This window comes from Lampetra fluviatilis, chromosome 12, assembly GCF_964198595.1.
Source record: "Lampetra fluviatilis chromosome 12, kcLamFluv1.1, whole genome shotgun sequence".
In the NCBI taxonomy this organism is placed as follows: domain Eukaryota; kingdom Metazoa; phylum Chordata; class Hyperoartia; order Petromyzontiformes; family Petromyzontidae; genus Lampetra; species Lampetra fluviatilis.
In genome coordinates, this window is record NC_136286.1 from 332,678 (window position 1) to 353,872 (window position 21,195).

At 49.3% G+C, this 21,195-nt stretch overlaps 2 protein-coding genes across 3 annotated transcripts in view; both read right to left on the minus strand.

Moving 5' to 3' along the window:
* Positions 1-5,397: 5,397 nt before the first annotated feature.
* On the minus strand, positions 5,398-12,879 carry LOC144934997 (polyisoprenoid diphosphate/phosphate phosphohydrolase PLPP6-like). Of its 2 annotated transcripts, none has more exons than XM_078861272.1 (3): positions 12,666-12,879; positions 11,585-11,829; positions 5,398-9,052 (listed from the first exon to the last, which is right to left on the minus strand). In XM_078861272.1, exons 1-3 carry the CDS (start codon positions 12,695-12,697, stop codon positions 8,664-8,666), a joined length of 666 nt encoding a protein of 221 aa, XP_078717398.1. In that variant the 5' UTR covers positions 12,698-12,879; the 3' UTR covers positions 5,398-8,663. The 2 variants fall into 2 exon arrangements, with proteins under 2 accessions (XP_078717398.1, XP_078717397.1); XM_078861271.1 differs by having other exon boundaries at positions 11,585-11,841.
* A 623-nt stretch (positions 12,880-13,502) lies between these two features.
* LOC144934998 (G protein-coupled receptor kinase 5-like) overlaps positions 13,503-21,195 on the minus strand; it is a 28,273-nt gene continuing 20,580 nt past the window's right edge. The window contains exons 6-16 of the mRNA XM_078861273.1: positions 21,094-21,186; positions 20,739-20,802; positions 20,264-20,404; positions 19,937-20,127; positions 19,473-19,510; positions 18,772-18,861; positions 18,412-18,620; positions 18,111-18,248; positions 17,226-17,363; positions 16,998-17,129; positions 13,503-16,550 (exon numbers count right to left, since the gene is read on the minus strand). Coding sequence (XP_078717399.1) covers positions 16,512-16,550; positions 16,998-17,129; positions 17,226-17,363; positions 18,111-18,248; positions 18,412-18,620; positions 18,772-18,861; positions 19,473-19,510; positions 19,937-20,127; positions 20,264-20,404; positions 20,739-20,802; positions 21,094-21,186 — 1,273 coding nt within the window. The 3' untranslated portion in view covers positions 13,503-16,511. The remainder of the gene's footprint in view (positions 16,551-16,997; positions 17,130-17,225; positions 17,364-18,110; positions 18,249-18,411; positions 18,621-18,771; positions 18,862-19,472; positions 19,511-19,936; positions 20,128-20,263; positions 20,405-20,738; positions 20,803-21,093; positions 21,187-21,195) is intronic.

The following is a 21,195-nucleotide window of genomic DNA, read 5'->3' on the forward strand; positions in this document are numbered from 1 at the left end:
TCCGCCCTTAACCTTTACCCCAGATACGCCCCTTCATAATAAGGCATTATGTAATGCAGCTATAACTGTAATTACCCCTACAGGCCGGCAGTTGTCACCCTGTCATTACACATGTGTAGTGATATAGAATGGATCACTACAGCACGTAGCGCCAAGTACAATAGAATGAAAAAATATGGGGGTAGGGGCTAGCACACCATGCAGTACCACACAGTGGGTCGCTAGGGTGCGTGGTACTGGGTGCTAGCAGAGAGAGGCTGATGAGTCCTACCGACAACCCTTACTAGTTGGCTGTGTCTGGTGGTGGCGGGTTTTAACGACACATTTATATATTTACGCGATCTAACCCAAAAAAAACCCAGCAATTCCGGTTCAGTGATTCTACACTTGCTCTATTACTATAGTACTATACTGCCTTCAACCTTTATGAACGACTGGGTGTTTAAGGTTAGCAATTTGTCGTATTATCTGGCTGTATAGCAAATGAAAAAATACAATTACTTCACTATACAAGTAAAAAAGGTGTGTTTTAATATGTATGTGTTGTTATTTAGGGCCCCTTTAGAACATATGCTACAGGCCCCGCACTAGCTTAATCCGGCACTGCCCAGGACTGGTTCAAATATTCCGTCACCGATGTTGGGAGTGAGCGGGACTCGAAGTTGGGCCGCCGAGTTTGTGGGGCAGCCCAACGCTAACCGTTGCACGACAGTCGGATCACAACACCGCTACACCGCCGCTCCCGCTAACCTCACACAGTCAAATCACCCACTTACACCACACCTCTGAGCTGTCGGGGCATCGCGCTCACCGTGCACATGTTGGTACCTCCCCTGGCCTCCTGGGTCCCTGGGGCTCGGACCCTGCGTCCCTTGGAGCCGATCCCACTGCTCTTGCCCTTGGAGAAGCGAGCAAGTTTGGCGACGATATCGGCGACAGCGAAACAGTGACGAGGGGTGAAGCGGAGTGTAGATTCAAGGATTGTATCCCCAATCCAGGCCAAGAGCGCGGCAAAAGGCGATCCCTCTGAACCCCAACCCGAGCGTGAGCAGAGCGAGAAGCGCGCGCGGCCAAAGTGCAATGAGTTTGGGCCAATTCACTTCACCCATAGCCACTCCCTGATACAGCGCAGCAACTGAAAGGGTTTCCTCATACAAAGTATCCTGACATCTGGCTACATGTTCATTTCAACTTTAAACCTCATATCGAATATTTGATTTTAAAAAAGTAGGGGACTTTGTATAAACACAAATTATGTTTCTTATCCTCTACACGTAAACATTCCATAGCTGCTGCCGTTATGCCTCGCACAGCCTCTGTTGGCATACGCCAATCAAACGCGGAAACCACTTTGGATGTGCTACCTTTTTCATTCCGCCTTACACTTCAACAAACAACAGACTACTCCACTGATCACTGTGGTTATCACCCTCTTTCAACTCGGAGGAATATTCATTGGGCCGAGTTCATCTTTAATGCATGGACACTGATATCGTACCCTTACCTATCTAGTGTTTGTTATTCAGGACAAACCCAATAGAACTATCAGACGTCCCACAGCACTTAAGTTCATTGCATTGTACCTCGGACGAAAAAACTCACATGGTTATTACTCATTTGCTGTTAATGCCCATAATACCTGGAATTATATCGCTTTCAAAAATGCTCTTGGTAACTCTCCCATCTAAATCACAATTTGATGCCAAGCTGTCAATTCGTTATGAAAACTTTACTTTCACTTGGCACATTAGTTTGAATATTAGTACAATAAGTGACTCTGATACTACCTTGGGGTGCGACGGGCATGTCCTCTGGTCACGACACGACACTATTTAACAACTATTTAACCACGTAGTTCACGTTTCTGAAGCTAAATTATAATTGTGCTATGATCAGTCTAAAAGTAAACTACCTGAGCCGATTTACATGACAGGGAATGTATGACTGAATATACATTTGGTTGTGCAATATTTTCAATTTATCATGTGACGTTCTCGTTTTTGCCCCGATGTATATTTATTCGTTGCTGCATGTACATTGTATAGTTTTGCTTTTGTGATTTTGGTGATCCAGGTCACTTGCAAATTAGACTCTGCTGGTCTCTTTGCTTTTTCACCTGGTGAAACAAATAAACTTGATTTAATTGGACCTCACTCCCCACCCAACATCCTCCTTCAACCTCCCCCCTCGTGTCCCTCCTCCATTATCGCCTTCCTCCCCCACACCATCACCTCCCTCCTCCATTTGCCCCCACCATCACCTCCCCACCACCATCAACCCCACCCCTTACCTGCACCTATCTCCTCCCATATCCCCACCATTAAATCCCTCCATTCCCGCGTCTCCCATTTCTGCCCTCCCCCACTCCCACCCCTGCACTCAGGTGATGAGTAAATGACGCTGCACCCCGCAGGACCCACATCAATGCGGCTCTTTGGCTTCCCCCCGTGAGGATATTTGGCTACCCCCTTGCGAGCAGCCGTTTTATTACATTTTAAACGTAATTTGACGCAAAGATAATAAGGAATGTATTACATACGACATGGAATGGGTCACTGTGAAATGTGTTGGTGACAACAACAAAAAATATCTAAGGGGGACAACATTGGCGTCACTAGGTTTGGTGTAACCCAGTGCGGTAACTCGTGGTGTCACCCCCCATGGACCTCCTCCCGTACCAGACCGTACAGAATCCTTAGTAATGTGTTTTGTACTAATGTTACTCGTAAATCGTAATTCCCGCATATCACTGAATGTAATGGCAATAGTAGTGACGTAAACAACTAGCACATTTTAAATTTCACCTTTAAATTACAATATCATACATACAGCGTAAATGTGCTTTTACATAATTGCACGTGGTTAAGGTGAAAATTCGGTAAGAAAACAATAGAATTCTAAGTAAAAAGAAACGTCTAAACATTTAAGAACGACATTAAATCAGAAAAATAAATTTGTGTTTTGTCTTAAAACTAACCACACGGAGACGTCTGCTGGAGGCAACGCGTTTATTGTAACAACTCTTAACACTCACTACTCTGTTAAACACTATTCTGTTAAACACTACTCTGTTAACCACTACTGTAACACGAAGGGGTACGGCCCCTTCCACCCGATTGCCTAAGAGAGAGACGGCCTCCCTTCCAGCGTGTCCTACACACGCCGGGCTACGCTACACGCCGGACCCTTGCAACGGCGGCTAGGGGAAGACTGGACCGACCCACCCCGGGGTACGGGACTCGCCCTGGTCCGCTGCAACCCCGGCTCTAGCAAGAGCCTCGGTGAGCAACCCAGGGTGTCCGAGCTACCTCGGCTCCGCTACAACTGGCTCTAACGAGAGCCTCGGTTGAGGGTCCCCGGGTGCTGGTCCAGTCTTCAGGTCTTCAGATGTCTTCAAGCTTGAGTTGGCGAACACTTCCCGGCCCGTTCAGAGGGCCGGCCTTTTATCTCCAGGTCGGGATCACCCCTCCCCTCATGACCCCCCCTCCAGAACCTTCTGGAAGGTCTTAGAGGGTCTTAATTCTTAAGGGGTCTTAGGAAGTGGTGGGGGGCCTCCATCCCCCTCAGCCCCCAGAAGGTCTGGGGTGTCAACCTCCTGTCACGGAGGTCAACCCGTAACCACCTCGTTCTCTCTCGGCTGCCCCCTGTCGGCCCGTGAGCGGGGTGGCAGGTCAGCTGCCGACAGCGCCTTATTATGGCGCAACATTTGTAAGACAGTGATGCTTTTCAAGAACATTTTCAAAAGGCTAAAATGAAAAAAAACTGAATTTAAGATTTAAGTTATATTTCTAAACATGTATCAAGAAACATAGAATTTCCCCCCACTTCATGTTTTAAATTGTCAATTTCTCTATTTAGTTATCAGAGTTATTTCATCAATAATTGTTCTACATGTAAGTTTATCAATTTTAATCATAGAATAATATGTGATATAGTTGTAAATTGCTTAAAGTTTATATTTCTTAGATTATATGAATACTTACAACATTTTTTGTAAAAAAAAATGCATTGAATTACATTATTAGTAAGCAGAAGCCTATTAGTGAGCAGAAGCCTTTTGTATTTTTCTCCTTTTCTTTTAATTACTACTTCATTCTCCAAAAAGTTCTTGATATAGGTGCACAAATACTAATTACCACAATATTGCACCTAAAACACAAGAAAATTTGACAAAATCAGCGACTATAAAAACACGAGCAGCAACGAAAACAACAGCGCGTGCTTGTAGCGCGTGCAGACGAAACCACGTGACTCGAAGCGTCACTGGAGTTGGGTAACAATGACGGCTCTGACCGGAGCACATTTGAAGGTTCAAAAAGTAAATTAGCATAGAGTTTTAGCCTTGTAGGTATATTGATACAGTACATGTAAGCTGGGCTTACGAATTTTGTTGTTGTTATAGCTAACTACAGGGATATTTTTTGTTTAAATAATACATTTCTGCTGAAACACTGCACAAAAAGTTAGACAGTCATTGTGGTGTCACCCCCTCTGAGGGTGTCACCCGGTGCGGCCCGCACCCCCCGAGTGACGCCACTGGTGGACAACAACGAAATAGACGCAGTTTATTCCATCGCATATTTTGTTTTAAGTCAGACTTTGTCATCTGCTGTTTGTGTATGCAGGGGTGCAACTACGGGGTATGCAGCGTATGCGATGCATAGGGACCCAGTATGCCACAAGGGGGACCCGCATCTAAAGTTAAACAAGTACATGTTACTAAAATGTATTTTTTAAAATGAAAAATTACCTGCGGTCTACGATGGACCAAGCCCGATGAACGCATCTGGCTTTCAAGTCAATAGAGCAGCATCCTAGACCGATAGGCCAGCACGAAAGCGAGACGCATGATAACGTAATTGTATTGTACCTTTACATATTTTTATTAATACCGTCACTGTGAGACTGTTTTCCTCTAAACCCAATACACGGTGCACCTAAAATACTATTTATAGTTATATCCTACATATTATTGAATATACGGGTTAGAAACATCCGTACCTATTTCAGTAGAAGCGAGTCGGGAGAAAGGAGAGAGACCCACAGTCGGATCTTGACAGCGCCCCCCATGAAAGAGGTCGTTGCGCCCCTGTGTGCACAAGTCACTCCGCTTGTGATGCGGCTCTCGAACTAGTTTGGTCAATGACAAAAAAAATAGCTCTTCTTTGAAAGGTTGCCGACCCCTGGTCCGGACTTTGCTCCCCCAAACTCGGGCCCCTCGACCTCCGGACCCTGTCCTCACCCAAGACGTCAAACCCCACCCCTCCCTACCTGTATTCTGCATTCCTGCGGCCAGGTGTCCCCTTGGCCAACGTTAGTTCCAATGACCTTCAATGTGGGTCTCACGCTCGCCCGCCATAGCGCCCTCCACGTCGCTCGACATGACCAGGCACAGAGTTTCTTGCTCAAGAGTTTTATTGTCCCAGGTTCAACTCAAATTTCCCAGGCAACAAGTGGCCGGCACCGCCCTCACCCGTAAAGTTTAATCACAATGCTACACGTGAATTAACAATACACGTGCTTATAACTGGCTCATGTAAGCACAAGTTCCCCCGAAAAAAAACATCCCATAACAAATAATCACAAGGTTCCCAAAAATACCCAATTTGTTCATGCAAGCCTAGCTCTGCTGACGAGACATTGAATGTCAAAACCAGTCCAGAGATTGTTGAATCGATAGTCCTCAAATGATGCCCTCCCAGAAGGTCATGTGGCGGATTGGATGTTTACTTTTATTTTTTATGTGGAGGGACATATTATGCAGGAGTTGAACTGTCATGTGTAAGGATGCTAAATATATCCTTATTTAATTCAGGTTACCGCTAACACAGAAGCGTGGCAACCCTGCCATGGAATTGACACGGGAGGGTTTCTATTGGCTAGCGCCGGTCACGACAGTTTTTATAGCTTTGCCCGGTGGCCAGTGCTGGAAGCAAACCCATTGGCATAGCGCCGAGCATGCGGTAGAGTAAACGGCTCTGACATTCGGCGACGCGCGACTCTAATTTACCATTTATTAAACGGTACTAAAGTGGCTATTTTTAGTGGCAATTTAAACAACCTTTGACAACCTGGTAAACAATAACGACAGTTGTTGCCGTTGAAGTAGATAAGGAACGTGTATCGAGCAACTCAGGGCCATTCGCTTCAACTCCCTTTGGTGGTTTGCGGGTATGATCAACTCTACCCCCAGTGTGCTCGAACTTCTCACCTTCGATTAGCACGGTTGGCTTTGCACGGTGCAAAATAAGTTCAACATACATATTGTGGGTTTACTCTCCAACACACTGGTGTGGAACTAGTTACTAAATGGCATGCTTTACGTGGCAAACCTTACTAATTGTCTGTCGGGTGGTGGCGAGTTTAACGACATATTTATGTGAACGCGATCTAACCCAAAAAAAAAACTCTTATAGATACATACATTGTTTTGTGGCAGCGGTGAAGTAATCATGGCCACGGCAACCAGCTCAGAACGCTGGGGCCAAACTCGGCTGGAGGCAGCTGACAGCGGCAATTTGTGAGCAGCAGTGACTTCTTGGTCAGGGCGATGCAGCGAGTTACAGGTTCAAATTGTATTCTCTGCAGCGACACCGATTGTATTGTTACAATATTCTATATTTACGTTGAGGATGCGTTCCTGGAAAACGCGACATTAGGGAAAACAACAAACATAGAAACTTATTTAACAATTGACTTAATGATATACATTTTTAATACGTTCTTGGGGCACAATTTTAGGTGCAAATTTGCATAAACAAATAAGTACCAAAAAAAGAAAACAAAAGATTTCTAAAAATATTTAAGAAGTTTAAATATATGTTAGAATAGATTACAGGAATTCCCCATAATAAGTTACAAGATTATGCATTGTTTTGCATGTACGTTTCTGATGAATTTGGGAATATTTCCTTATACATATTTTTTTTAGAATATGCGTTTTTTATGCATATTGTCTGCGATTCTTAAAACTAAGAATGCACGCGGTCAAAATTGACAATTTCACGAGAGGATTTCCCTCCACACGGAGGAGGGAAGCTGAACTAGACAATGCGGAGTAGACAGACGTGGTGGAGTCCCAAGGTGAGGGCCTGGCAAATGAGGATCTGATGCAGCTGGAACGAGCTGAGGAAAGAGGCCGATGAACCGATACCACCACCACAACAAATATTCACTGGCATCCCTATGTATAGCGGGGGATTCCTGTACTTACCATAGATGGCAGCGGAGATTCCATTTAGAGCAGGGGTCCCCAACCCCCGGGCCGCGGACCGGTACCGGTCCGCGTCGTGTTAGGAACTGGGCCGCACAGCAGGAGGAGAGCGGTGAGTCCGCGCGTGGCCCGCCCCCATTATTTTATTATTTACAACTTCCGTCCGCGCCTCTTTCCCGCACTGCGCACTTGTCTCAGTCACAGTTTTGGTAAGCCCACAAGCTCTAACCCCTAGCCAAAATGAGTAAAAAACAAACGTCGCTGGAGAGCTTCTTTGAAAAGGGAGAAAGACCCAATGATGACCCCCCCCCCCCCGGTCTGTGAAAGAATTGTCTTCCACGAAACCGGTCCCTGGTGCCAAAAAGGTTGGGGACCGCTGATTTAGATGGTCCAGTATTTAGGATGGTGATGTTGTAAACACTGTGTAGTGCGCTGTCACGTATACCGCCCAAACTATTGTTATTTGGAAATGTTTCAAAATAATGGAGGCAATCAATGCACTTTAAATCGAATTATGTTCCCAAATTCGCTGGCGACGTTTAGTGAAACAACGTAAATAGGAGCAACGTAAACAGAGGACTTCCTACTCTTTGGTTCTTTCGGTAAAGTCATGTAGGTATAAAATAAAATAAATCACGTTTCAGGCGCAACACAAGCGTCCCACCTGATGACGGACACTTGTGTGGCGCCCGAAACGTGATTTATATATTTTTCTACCTACGTGACTTCACCGAAAGAACCAAAGAGTATGGATTCCTGCAGTCACGAAAGCTTCAAATCAAGAGAGGACTTCCTGTATACAACCCAGTGCTTATGGTAGGAAACAGTAAGGTTTGGTGAAGGAAAAGCTGAAGACCTTGCTGTCCTTGCTGCCCTGACCTCCTACACGGCAGATTTACAAACTTAGCATCCCGAGCAGCATCACGAGACCACCGTGCTATCCCTGTGAAAATGTAATGGCTTAAATGTAACGCAGTGCAATGTGCATGGGGGTACACAGGCCACATGTGCTTGAAGTTATACACAACTATCTTTAATACACGGCCTACGCGGAGGATGGGGGGGATGCGTGACGTCAGCAGGCACACTGCGTAACGCTCCCGCATGCGGGTGACATCACAGATGTGACGTCACCGCTCACTTGCCGTGCAAAATATATCCATTATTGCCCCCCCCCCCCCCCCAAAAAAAATACAAAAGTCTATTTTTATACTTTTTGCATTGTGTACAGTCTGGAAGTTACCCACATGCCAAATTTCAAGTTTGTTTCATGTTGGGAAGTATGCTAAACATTTCGAACGGACACACATTCACAAATTTCCCTTTTATATATATAAGTTGTGTAATCAATGTACTAAGTGGGCTAGGGCAAATTTGTCAATGAAGACTGGTAATATATTTCAGCTCGTTATGTCAAGACTTAACAACTGTGCAGAGTCTAAAGAACCATTCAAATCCAATGCGCATATTGCAGCAGCATCTGGCAGGTGGTGGCAGACAACCACATGACCTCCACGAGCCAGGCCTGTAGCCAGCCTTGCACCAGGCCGCAAGCCACGTCGCTTACGTGGTGCCGTCCGAGCATCACGCGCGACAACCCCACGGCCAGAGCCCAGGCTAGCACCAGCCACCAGCCAAGCCCCGCGATCCACCCGGCACCTCCGCCCGCTCCGCTGAACACCAGCATTGCGAGCATAGCGGCGCGCGTGGCATGACCCGACGGGAACGAGTACTGGTCAACGGAGACCGTGGCGAACATGTCCATGCAATTGTGAGAAGGACGCGGTCGCCGCACCACAGCCTTCACCGTTCCCACCATCACTAGGTCCAGCAGCAGCGCTATGGTGAAGGCACAGGCGAGAAAACGGCACCACACGCGAGCGTTATCCTGATTTCACCAACATCGGCGATGTAACAGAGGTACCTTTAAACACACTTAAGTAGGCATGAGTTACTCTTTAGAAGAGCCCATTTACCAAATGAATACAGCTATGCCAGGTGGCATAGTTAGCGCTACAAAGTTACTCACTGCCTGCCAAAACTGAGTGACGACACCGAGAGTGTGGATTGCAAGTGACAGCGGCAAGACCACTGAGGCATGCAATGTCGCTGGGTCGGAGTGCGAGATGCGTACGGACCCATGTACACACACTCCTGCATTGCGGTGGCACGGACATCTGGAATTGCCAAACCCGGTGGCGTCATTGCACACATTCGGGGTCATCACAATTCATTGCCACGACACGCGTGAGAGATGAACCCGACACTTGTAACGTGCTGCAGTACTCGCACTGGGCAATAGCGGTGGTCCTCTCCTCTACGAACAACCCACCAGCAGTGCACTCGATCTCGTTCGATCTCGGAAGCTAAGTAGAGTTTGAGCCTGGATAGTGCTTTGATGGGTAACCAGCAAGCATGCCAGGATTCCAGAGGGTGCTATGGGGTTGTGCTCTGCGGTGGTCAGCAGAGGGCAGTGCAGCAAAGCCGGTGGAGAGAAAATGGTTACTCTTTGGTTCTTTCGGTAAAGTTACGTATAAAGAGAAAATAATAAATTAAATACTAGCATACGACGTTTCGATTGCAACACAAGCAATCATCATCAGGTATAAATGAAATAGAAACACAAATCTAGTATATTTAGAAATGTAATGTAATACAACAGAGAGTCGGATAACATAACAGTCAACACCCTACCTGGTTGATTACGTTCTTCCTGAGAATGCTAAATTTGAGAGAGAGATAAAACACAGAACCAGAGACATATAGACAGATATATAAGTAGAGACAGATATCACAGAGATACATAGTCACATAGAGAAACCACGCTTCTGTGTCGAGGCCTTAAATAGAGAGAGGGGGCGGGAGCGGAGAGAGAGGGAGGGGTTAGAGAAAATTAGCATGTCAAATGAGTGGCACGCTGCAGAAGCTTGGAAAAATGAGTAGACAGGGAGAGAGACACACTGAATTAAATAACATAGCAAAATTTCGAAATGTAATGTAACACAGAGAGTCGGTCAACACACAATTAACGCATAGACTGGTTGATTACGTTTTTCCAAAGATTGCTAAGTTAGAAGTTAAGTGTGAAATTTTAAAGAAAGACAAGACGCAAACACGAAGAACAGACAAAAGCAGAGAGGGAGAGGGACAACAGTTGAGACACACAGAGAGAGCAGAACATAAGAACGACAAAACGATTGGAGACAGAGAAAGTACACTCAATCAAATTTCGATTTAAACCTAGCAAAATTTCGAAATGTAATGCAATGCAACACAGAGGGTCGGTCAACACACAATTAACGCATAACCTGGTTGATTACGTTCTTCCAAAGATTGCTAAATTAGAAGTTAAGTGTGAAATTTGTAAGACACCGACACGAAGACCGATACACAAGCAGAGAGAGACAACAAAAATCCAGAGAGAGAGAGAAAAAAACTTAAACTTCCCCGTAGAAGTGGTTCATACTTAATTTGGAGCTTTCGTGACTGCAGGAATTACTCTTTGGTTCTTTCGGTAAAGTCACGTATAAAGAGAAAATAATAAATTAAATACTAGCATACGACGTTTCGATTGCAACACAAGCAATCATCATTATTATTATTTTCTCTTTATACGTGACTTTGCCGAAAGAACCAAAGAGCAATTCCTGCAGTCACGAAAGCTCCAAATTAAGTATGAGAAAATGGTTCTCATCCATTTTTGGCTACTGTAGTACTCCCAACATGAATCATGAACATCGATATTTTAACCAATTGTCCATGTTGTGAGGTATCTTTAAATTGCTAGTAACTGCAAGCGAATACAAAAAAAATCAACGGACGCCCTGCATGCGTGACATAATGTGTTTGCGCTTGCTGTTTGCTCTTGGAAACCACATTGCTTACAATCAATGAGTTTATAAATAGCTTTTTATATCGTTTTAAGTTACCATATGGGGATTTAAATTTTATCGTAGTTTTTATATTGGGAGATTCATACATGATTATTCACCAATGACTCTCATGTATGATATCATTTCACACATTTATAAATCATCTCACGTACCCCCCCCCTCCCTGGGACATTGACACGTACGCCGAGGGGTCCGCGTGTAACCCCCGGTTGACAACTGTAGTGCAGTGGTTCCCAGCCTTTGTGGACCCACAGACCAATGTGAACCCTCTAAGAAATGTCTCAAGACCACCAAGTACAAAAAGCATATTTTTAAAGATTAAAACTATGTCAAGTCATAGCATCGGCATCAGTTCCCAGACCACTTCCCATGCCATTGAGGACCCCTGGTGGGCCGGAGATCACTGCTGTAAAGTACAATGAACACCAAAATAACACTCATCCAGCAGTGGATTGACATGTCCTTGAGTAGCGCTCACCGAAGAGTATGTTGATCCACCAGTGTCGCTGCACCGCGCTGTGCCCAAGGTACGTGCACAGAAGGCCCCCAGCCAGCCACGGGATGCCGTGACCGCTGACCTCGATGAGCTTCATGAGGGGCCGCCCCGAGGGCCACTTCGACCCGACCCCAGCGCACACGGCCAGGCGGGAGGTCAGGGCCACGTCCCATGCCACCAGGCGGCCCAACAGTGAGGACTCCGGGGTGCCCTCTGCGTCCAGGGGCCTGTGGCTCACGCTAGCACCACCACCAGCAGGCAAGACGTTTAGATACCGTGGTAAATTCGACATTAATGATATTCGCAACCGACATCACGGAATACTTTTCAAAAGGGAAGCGAAGCCGAAATGGATTGTCCCCTTCGCATTAGTTGGTTTTAAATGTCTCGGCGATGTGGTTGCGAATATCGTGAATATGGAACTTCAAACCCACGAGTCATGGTATTTGAGAAGCAGAGCACGCAGGGACGAGGACACCGCCTGGCCTGGATCTGACGGCTCAACAATGGAGAGCCGCGGGCCACGGAGGCGCGGCCCACGGTGGCCCTCTGCTCACGGCCGACGTGGAGGCCCCGTGACCCGGCACTCTCAACGTGAACCGCTTCGTTTACATTTCAGTGGACAATGCCACGCAATGTCCTCGTGTGCTTTTTGGGTTTCGTTTGTTGTCTTTCCCACGCACGTCCGATTAGCACAGTTGGCTACGTGGGTGCGAAAGAAGTTCAACATACGGTATACATGCATGTGGTCCGCACCACCGGCTGTGTTTATGCAATAGGCCTTAGGGCTGACACCAATTCCAATGTATGTAAATCGTGATGAAGATATTAATTATGCCACAAGATCTCGGTAAAAAATCAACTCCCGCTGCCACCCGAACATATGCTAATTCCCGGCTTGTCTCGTTCAAACCCGGACTGGTGGCAACCCGAGAAGACCTCCTGCGGGGAGCCGCAGCCGCGGGCCCCGAACCCGGCGCGGTGCAGGAGGCCGCCGCCGTCCCGCCGCGTCGTCGCACCTCGACGCCGCCGCCCGGACCTGAAGAGCAGGGAGCTCACAAACCCGCGTTGTGTGGCGCGGGATCTGGGCTCCATTGCGCCTCCTCCACACGGACGCCGCCTCTGCCGCCTCCACCGCTCCCTCTGCCCTCTTCCCGTCGTCGCCCAGAGACACCCGAGCCCTGGACCCCGGAGCTCGACCGCGGAAGTAGCGAGTGGGCGAGACACGCGAGACACGACGCGAGTCTCGGCGATGAAGGAGCCGCCCCCCGACTGGGTGAGAGCGGCGCCGGTGACCCGGGGCCTCCCGGCAGGGGGCGCCGTCTCTCTCCACTCCCCGAGTCCGGGAGCCAGGCACCCACAACCAAGTCCTGGTTTACATTTTATTAGTGACTTGGCACATCATCCCTCCGGGGTCGACTGAGTACCACTTTGTGGGCAAGTCAACGGTTGGTTGCTCAACGTATCGGCTCGCCCCCGCCATAGGAAGGTGGAGTCACGCCACCCGCACCGACCCAACGTCGCAAAGGCTGTGAACAGGAGGTGCTCATTTTGTCACATCCGTTTTTTTGTTTGTTTAAAACAATTGAAACATGTGTGGACTCGTGCAGCACATGGGATGGGATCCGATGGCATTTCCAAAAGTGTAGGGGAGTTAGTCGCGGCCCTCTGTCATTTGCAGAGGTCCGCAATGGACCGATTCACGTGGGCACACACGAGGGGTTGGGGACATTTGGAGCCAAGGCGGTCCCACCGCCTGCTCTTGCAGAGGTGACCCCGCCACCCTCCAGGCATGAGGGTCACGAGGAGCCCCCCCCCACCCCCGAGCACTTTGGGATGTTTCCACTCAAACGCACGCCCGAAAAAGCCACTCCTCCTCCGTGCGGGTTCCATGTATTTATTTTTATTTACAAATAATGCTAAAAATTGTTTTTTTTTTTACAGACTACAAATGTTACATCACCTGTTCATACACTACGTACAGAACCACGTAAAGGGAGGCTGGAAGGCATTGAACATTGAAACAAAGTAAACGGCGGCGGAGAGAAGAGACGTGCCGGATCCATTGGTGTCAGTGTCCCCCCCCCCGACATCCACCCTCCCCCTCAGTGTTCATCACCAACATCCATGATTAACAATCCATCCTCAGCGTCCACCTTTGGTCCACCATCAACGCCCACCACCTTTGGCATCTGCGCTTCACGTCCGCCCCTCGTGACACCCCTTGGCAGCCTGGCTCGCGGCGAGTTGGCGACACGGGCACGAAATTAACTCACTTGGCCACCACTCCGGTCTTTGGTTAAAAAATATACAATCGACAGATGTAACAAATGAAATATAATTTGACTATGCCCGTGAAATAGAACAGCTGGTCATTTCACTGTTGCAAATCAAACATTTGCAAACGAGGCAGGGAATTTGCCACAGTCCGCTCACTCTCGCGCCACCACTCGGCAGCGCCGGCCCGTTCCAACCTCCTCCTGCTCCCAGTCCACCGACCGCTCGACATGAATAAGCGAGTACCGCCATTCTATACAGACAGGCCTCCCTCCCGCGTGACAGCAGGCATGAGGTCACGCCAGGGTCGGTGTTGCAGGTGCGATTAAAAGGGTATAACGCAACACGGAGCACAGGGGGTGAAGAGTGATGATAATTTGAGTGGGGGGGGCGTTTCACCATTGCCAATTCCCACCACTGGCCCAGTCACGCATGCGCACAGCCCACCCCAGCGCTGTGCTTGTGTCGTGTTCAAAAAACCTGTTAAGGCAAACATACATTTGATACTGTGGTCCAATAAATCAGTAAACACAAAAGTCGTAGGTGACAATTCTAAACCTATACCATTCCCTGAATGTGTTGTAAACATTTGGGCACTGACACTACACGTCGCTACACAACCGCACAGCACAGTGTCACATCGATGCAGCAAATGAGACGATGACCACGCAAGACGATTAGAGGGGGGGGGGGGGGTGAGCGCAGTGTGGGGGGAGGTTACCCCCCCCCTTCCCGAGGGCCTGGGGTTCACACTCGTCACGACCACTCGGCTTCATGAGCAAAACGCGTGCAGCCCCGATATTGGCGCACAGCCAGCCCGTGGCTCCACCACCGCTCGTTCACTCACTCGTCCGCCCTCACCCGACTCGGGAGGGCAAGTGAGTGAGTGAGCAGTCACGGCACCGTACGAGGTCGCGGTGGAGCCTGGGAGCATGCAGTCATGGCACTACACACCTGCACGCAGCTCGGCCAGCGGCTATTACCTGTAACCGCCACGTGTCAAAAACAAATCCTTACTAAACATTACATATAAAAATACACAATGACATTAAAAAGCACAGATTGAAAAGATATCCCAAATTTCTATGTTGACATTTTCAAAAAAGTGAAAGATTGAGAAAAATATTAATAAAAATGCACCATATGCTCAACTGTTGATTATGGCTTTAAACTCTATGCTGGAAATATACATCTAGGGTTATCCTGCGGACGTTTACAAACAAGATTGGATGGCTGACGCCGAATACGTAGACACGGCCCGACCAGGCTTCCTCAGCACTGGCGGGTGGTATTCGATTGTTGAAAAGGAGGACGATGAGAGAACCAGTGCAGAGGGATCGACCCCGTGGAACGATATAGTAGGTGGCAGAGATTCAAGCGGCACGGTGTGGAGCACTGGCTGGGTAGCCCAGGGGAGCGATTGCAAACGGGGAAGTAGGAGGCAAGCCGTGGAGTCTCCAGGATCTGCAGCGAGTGACAAAGGGAAACCCAAGGGTGGAAGGCTGGGATAACTCCAGGGAAAATAAGAGGATGTGTTCAGCGGATGCAGGTTTGCAAAAGAACTAGCAGGATGTTGCAGTAAAGCAATAGAAAACCAAAACGAGATTTCACGAGTGAAACTAGGTGATTGTACTAAACGTGTACGCTCCATTACACAAGTGGCGGGCAGTGGAGTTGTTGGGCAGCAGCGCACATTGTGGTGCGAAGCAAAGACCAATTGCAGCCAAATATTTTAGACAAACAGCTTTTGCAGTGTTTCCCCTATTTGTAATGCAGACCACAGCTGTGAATTGACTTTAAATGAATTAAATAAAACACAAACAACAAAAAATCGTGAACGTTTGCCTTGCGGAATTACATAGCCAGGACTTCAGGGACACAAAACTGGTAGAATGCAGACAGAGAGGCTTTGTACAACGTGCAGGCAGAAGACACAGGAGCCATCCCCCCCCCCCCTCAATTCTGATGGAGAAGCACATCCTCCGTAGCTACATCAACACAAGACTCCTATGCGACATAGCCCACAGGGTGCTTGGGACAGCCACCGCAGCCCAGCTGGGGCGAGATGTTGGGCCACAAGACTACTTCTACGCCAGCAGCCCCATGACCACAATTGGCGAGGAGGTGGCAAGCCAGTGTCTGCAGGTCAGGTTACATCCCGACGGCCGGGGAAGGGAGGCTGCTTGAGTACTGCGGCAGGGTCGACCGGGCTCTGCGTTCAGCGCACAGTTTGAAGCATCAACATATTTAACACTCTCTCTGCATTTAGCTCCGAGTACTGATTTTGACTGTAATACATGCACGCACGCGTGCGGACGCAAGGAGAAAAGTGGCATGTACAGAGTCTGCGGCCGCAATGGGAGACGTGGAAGCGCAACGCAGGTAGTGTGGTTTGCGTCCCCGTGACGGTCCCTTGCAGAGCCAGCAACTTTCTCGCCGTGGCCACACGACGAGGGTTCGCTTCCCGGCCAAGCGGGGCACACCGGCGGCATTGGTAAACTCAGAAGTCCGGCGCTGTCCAAATGGTATCGCGTGTAACATCACAAGCACGCACGCGCATGGTGCAGTGTTCCCATTCTGGTCGAAAAGTCTGTTGTTGGTGTTTTACAATGTTCGACATCATCCAGGCCGTCTAGTCATCCTCGCCACCCTCCTCGCGGCCGAAGCAAACCTGAGGACACACAGTCACCAAGCAGGTTCTGTCAATACATCTGCCACACGGCATTTCTTGCATAACCCTCAGTGTTTGTTATGTAACCGAAACATGAGCGAGTACTGTCACCGCACGGCAATGACCCCGTGCGATTGCACGAAGGGCACACAGTAGAGCAGCCGATTGCAAATGGTGCCACTGTGTGCGAGCGGCTTGGTAACATGCATGCAGTCATGGCACTCAGAGCTTCCAAAGTCCCACCCCGACCACAATCCCTCCATGTCCAACCAAACTCCCTGCCTCTCCCTCCTGGCCAGACTCCATACTGAATAATTAAATACTGAACAATGGGCATGAATGCATGGATGCTACGTAAACTCCGCTGAACACACGTCTGCTGCGTTAACATAGAGTGTGGGAGCTCATACCACACATGCTCGTGTGCATATGAGGGTGTGTGCCCACCTGGCGTCCAAAGAGCCTCTGCAAGAGTCCCTTCTTGGGGGGCTGTGGCGGCAGGTTGTCATCGAGATCTGGGGTGGGCGCTCCGTCCGGTCCAAACACATTCAACTCTTTGAAGCATTCCGTCTCGATCATCTAAGACACACGCACAGGCACACATCAAGAGGGTCCGTGGGGGACACAGGGTTCAAGTGGGCAGGGGGGTGCATGGGCACTTTCTGGGGTCCGCACCTCATCCTGCCAGGGTATGGGAACACTGCCGGTGGAGAACTTTGAGTAGAAGTCATCGTCGGCAGGGTCCAGGTTGACTCCCTTCACTGTGGAGAACTGCTCAATGTCGAGCACGTCCTTGCAGTAGACAGCGCGAGGCTGTCAACACACGCAGACACAACACACACACAGTCCCCATGCCGTTCCAAAGGCAGTTGCAATCACTGAGGATCTCGGCTAGGAGTGCAGTTGACAGCGGCAGAGGTCACGTGACTAAATGTACCTGTGCTAACTGAAACACAGCACGGCCGCACTCTTGTGCCACTCATCTCGCTGTGTGACCATAGACCAATGGCGTGCCACTGCAACCCGCAACAGCGTCTCATTTTTCATCTAATGCAGTTTTTTTCCTAATGTTTTTATCTGTAATCTCATGCAGTTCCAAAATGGAAACCCAAGCACTGGGCTCACTCTGTTGAGCTCCATTTTTTATGAGATTACTGATTGAGCATGAATTAAATTAACCACAATATACCGCTAAGTGGTGGTTACATCACGGCGGCATCTGCGTTTCGGGAGGTGCACAATTTAATCATACACTCCTTTCTTCTTCAGATGGACAATAATGCTCACCACAATATAACCCTACCCAAATGCACAAAGACATATTAGATTCAAATTTTTTTAAAGTCTGATGTGCGATTGTTATACTGTTCAGAAGTGGCTTTAGTGACGCATTGCCACAGACGCCATTGCTGACTCGGTCTCCAAGTCTGGCCGAGGTGAGAGGAGTAAACAAACGGCACCCATCACAGGCCAGGGCGTTGCAGCAGCTCTGATTTTCGTTACTTGCTCCTCCTTTGACAAAACGCTTTTTTTCGACATCGCAAGGTCGCATGTACGCACATCGGGCACAAAGGGTGGGTCCATAATGCCAGCCTCCAGCCGCTTGAAGTTGATGTTTCTGAAGAATGCGTGGGCCTTCACATCCGATGCTCCACCTCCTTGGCAGCCCAGCCGCTCCCGTGGGTCTTTGGTTAGAAGCTGCAGGGCCCAACAAGAGGTCACGGTAGTTAGAGAGGCATCAAGTAGGCACATAGGGCCCACAGATAACAGTGAATATGCAGGTCATGGTGGTCACACAGAAGCCAACAGTGGACACACAAGGCCCACCCAAGTCACGGTGCATGTGAAAAGAAGAGCTCACCAGTGAGCAAAAGGTGCGGGAATCCTCAGAGAACTTGTCCGAGAACTCAACAGCGTCCTCCTTGACGCGGCGGTCCACTTCCTCGCGCTTCACCTTCTCCTTGCGGCCACGAAACGGCGAATGTCCCTCCAGCATCTCGTATACGAGGCAGCCCAGGCCCCACCAGTCAGGCCAGAACGTGTAGCGCTCGTTGTTAATCACTTCCGGAGCTGCACAATGATGTACGCACGCACGCGGACGCTCGCTCATTATCACGACGCTCCCACCGTTAACAGCAGCAGTCACCGTTCACATTCGCGTCAAAATGGCTAATATACCAGGCTAGGTGCACTCAACCAACAAAGCAAGTCACAGCCTTACCCATGTACCCCACTGTGCCGACGCGACCCCGGATGCTCTCCCCTTCGGGAATCTTAACAGCCAGGCCAAGGTCCGATATCCGAATGTGGCCTGTGGATGACAGAACACGTGACTCACATACATTCACGCCAGTGCTACAGTGCCGCACGTTATCACGAAGAGACGAGAATACCTCAACTTTTCTCCTGACTCAGCAGCAACCTTCACAGGCAGCCGAAGAGACGCAGCGTGACCCCGTGAGCATGCATGCAAATGCCGCAGTATCTCAGAATAAATCATTTTTCAGTTATGGAAGAAGAAAATATGCAGCCACACCCGAAAGACAATCATTACTTGTTCAAGTAAATCACAAAAATGTCCCCAACTGCTGTGCTGACCGGGCTGTGCCACACGGCGTTACAACCTGCCAACAGCTGCAGGAGCAAAGGTTAACACGGCTCATTTACAACGGCCGCTACATTGTTGCCAAAAACAAAACCTATAGTTAAAGTAATTATGACGTCAGCAGGGTAGGGAAAAAAATCCCCCATCCACATTCCCACGCAGGTTTTGCAGGCTGGGTTTCCAGTTGCTGCACACCTGCCAGTCGCCAAACTGTGCACTCAACATCACCCGCAGGGCCCCCAGGCAAAGCGAGAGACAGGGTCCTGCGGTCAATTCCGACAGCTGGAATGATTGGCACCGCAGCCACGAGCACTCACCATAGTCGTCCAGAAGGATGTTTTCTGGCTTGAGGTCCCTGCAGCGAGAGAATATTGTGTCAGGAGAATAGTCTCACTGCGGTGCAGGGGGCAGCCATTACAGATACAGTTGAGGAGGGGGTTAGCTGTTCAGTTCACTCACTCCACAGGAAGTATGGATGGTAAAGTTGACCAGTTTTTTTTTGCGGGTCTCGGGTAGCTCAAAATGTGGAAGGAAAAACCGGAGGACCCGGAGAAAAATCCACAAGACCACAGGGAGAGATATATACAAACTCCAAATATATAGACGTCAGGGTCGGGATCGAACCCACGACCTCATGTATGCCAGGCGAAGTCGTTAACATCTCGCCACCGTGGCAAGATGTCATGGTCAATGGGTCGTTGCGAATGTTGTGGTCAATGTGGGAGCGAGAGAAGAAAGCCCCATCACATCCCCCCCCCATCCACCATTGAGCCAGCGGCACCTGTAGACGATGCCCTCGTGGTGGAGGTCGCTCAGGCCACACGTGATCTCGGCGGCGTAGAAGACGGCACGCTCCTCCTCGAAGCCAGGGTTGCCCATGTTGTAGATGTGGAACTTGAGGTCACCACCGTTCATGATGGTGAGCACAAGGCAGAGCGCGTCCTTGGTCTCGTAGCCGTACGCCAGGCTCACCTGCACCGCGACAGACGGGCCAACCCCCCATCATTACACATTTGGCGCCTGACGCCATCGCCACCATTGTCCCACTTTTGAACAAACCGTCGGTGGCATCTAAGGCAAGGTTATGGTCAGGGGGCAGCATACTCACCACAAACCTGCTGTTCACCTTCTCTAGGATTTGCTTCTCATTGAGCGCCATCGTTTCTCCTTTCCTCTTTTTGATCCTCTTCTTTTCGAGCTTCTTGCACGCGTACATCTTGCCGGTGGCACGCACCTGACAAGCGCACACCTGCGGGCACGGATTACAGAACATGCACGCACGTCGTGCATCCTTCACAGCAGTTCCATACAGACCAAACACTCACTGAAAAATTACAATCGCACGATCACTCCTTGACGGGACGACGATCCGTTGGAGGGAAAGCCGAAGTCATCCTCCCGTCACCCTAACATGCGCTGAGTTGACGGCTACGAGTTTCCATCTCACGCCCACTGCCCGGACTCCCTGAGTCTATTTGAGCCGTACGAAGTACCCGCGTGAGAAGAAAAATGGAGCCAGGAGTCCTGCATCCCGAACACGAAAGTCCCGAGTGTTGTGGCCCTGGACCAAGTGCTTCACTCACCTCCCCAAAACCACCCTTGCCCAGCACCCGGTACTGCCGGAATGTGTTTTTCGTAACCGGCTGCCTAAACCAGGAAAGGCAAAAGCATCGCACGCATCAGAGGGTTTTCAAGCACACATTACATTGCGACAGGTGCATCCTTCTGATCGCGGGAGCGTACCGATTCTATGCACCGAAACGCGAGCTCACTTGCCTGCACACACCACCACACATCGTGCTGGTCCTTGCTCACAGCACTCGCGCGCACACACTGGGCCGCAAGCACAACCTTCAACGCACTCCAGGAATGACGCCTGCAGAGTTCGACACCCCACAGCACAGTTGGCATCATGCACACGGCTCCCCATGTACTCACCGCTCCAACCATTTCCACTGCAGGAAGCGCGAGAAGTACATGCTCTCCTGGAACTCCTGGAAGGGCTGCCTGCTGAGGTACTCATGCAGCGCCCTACGCATA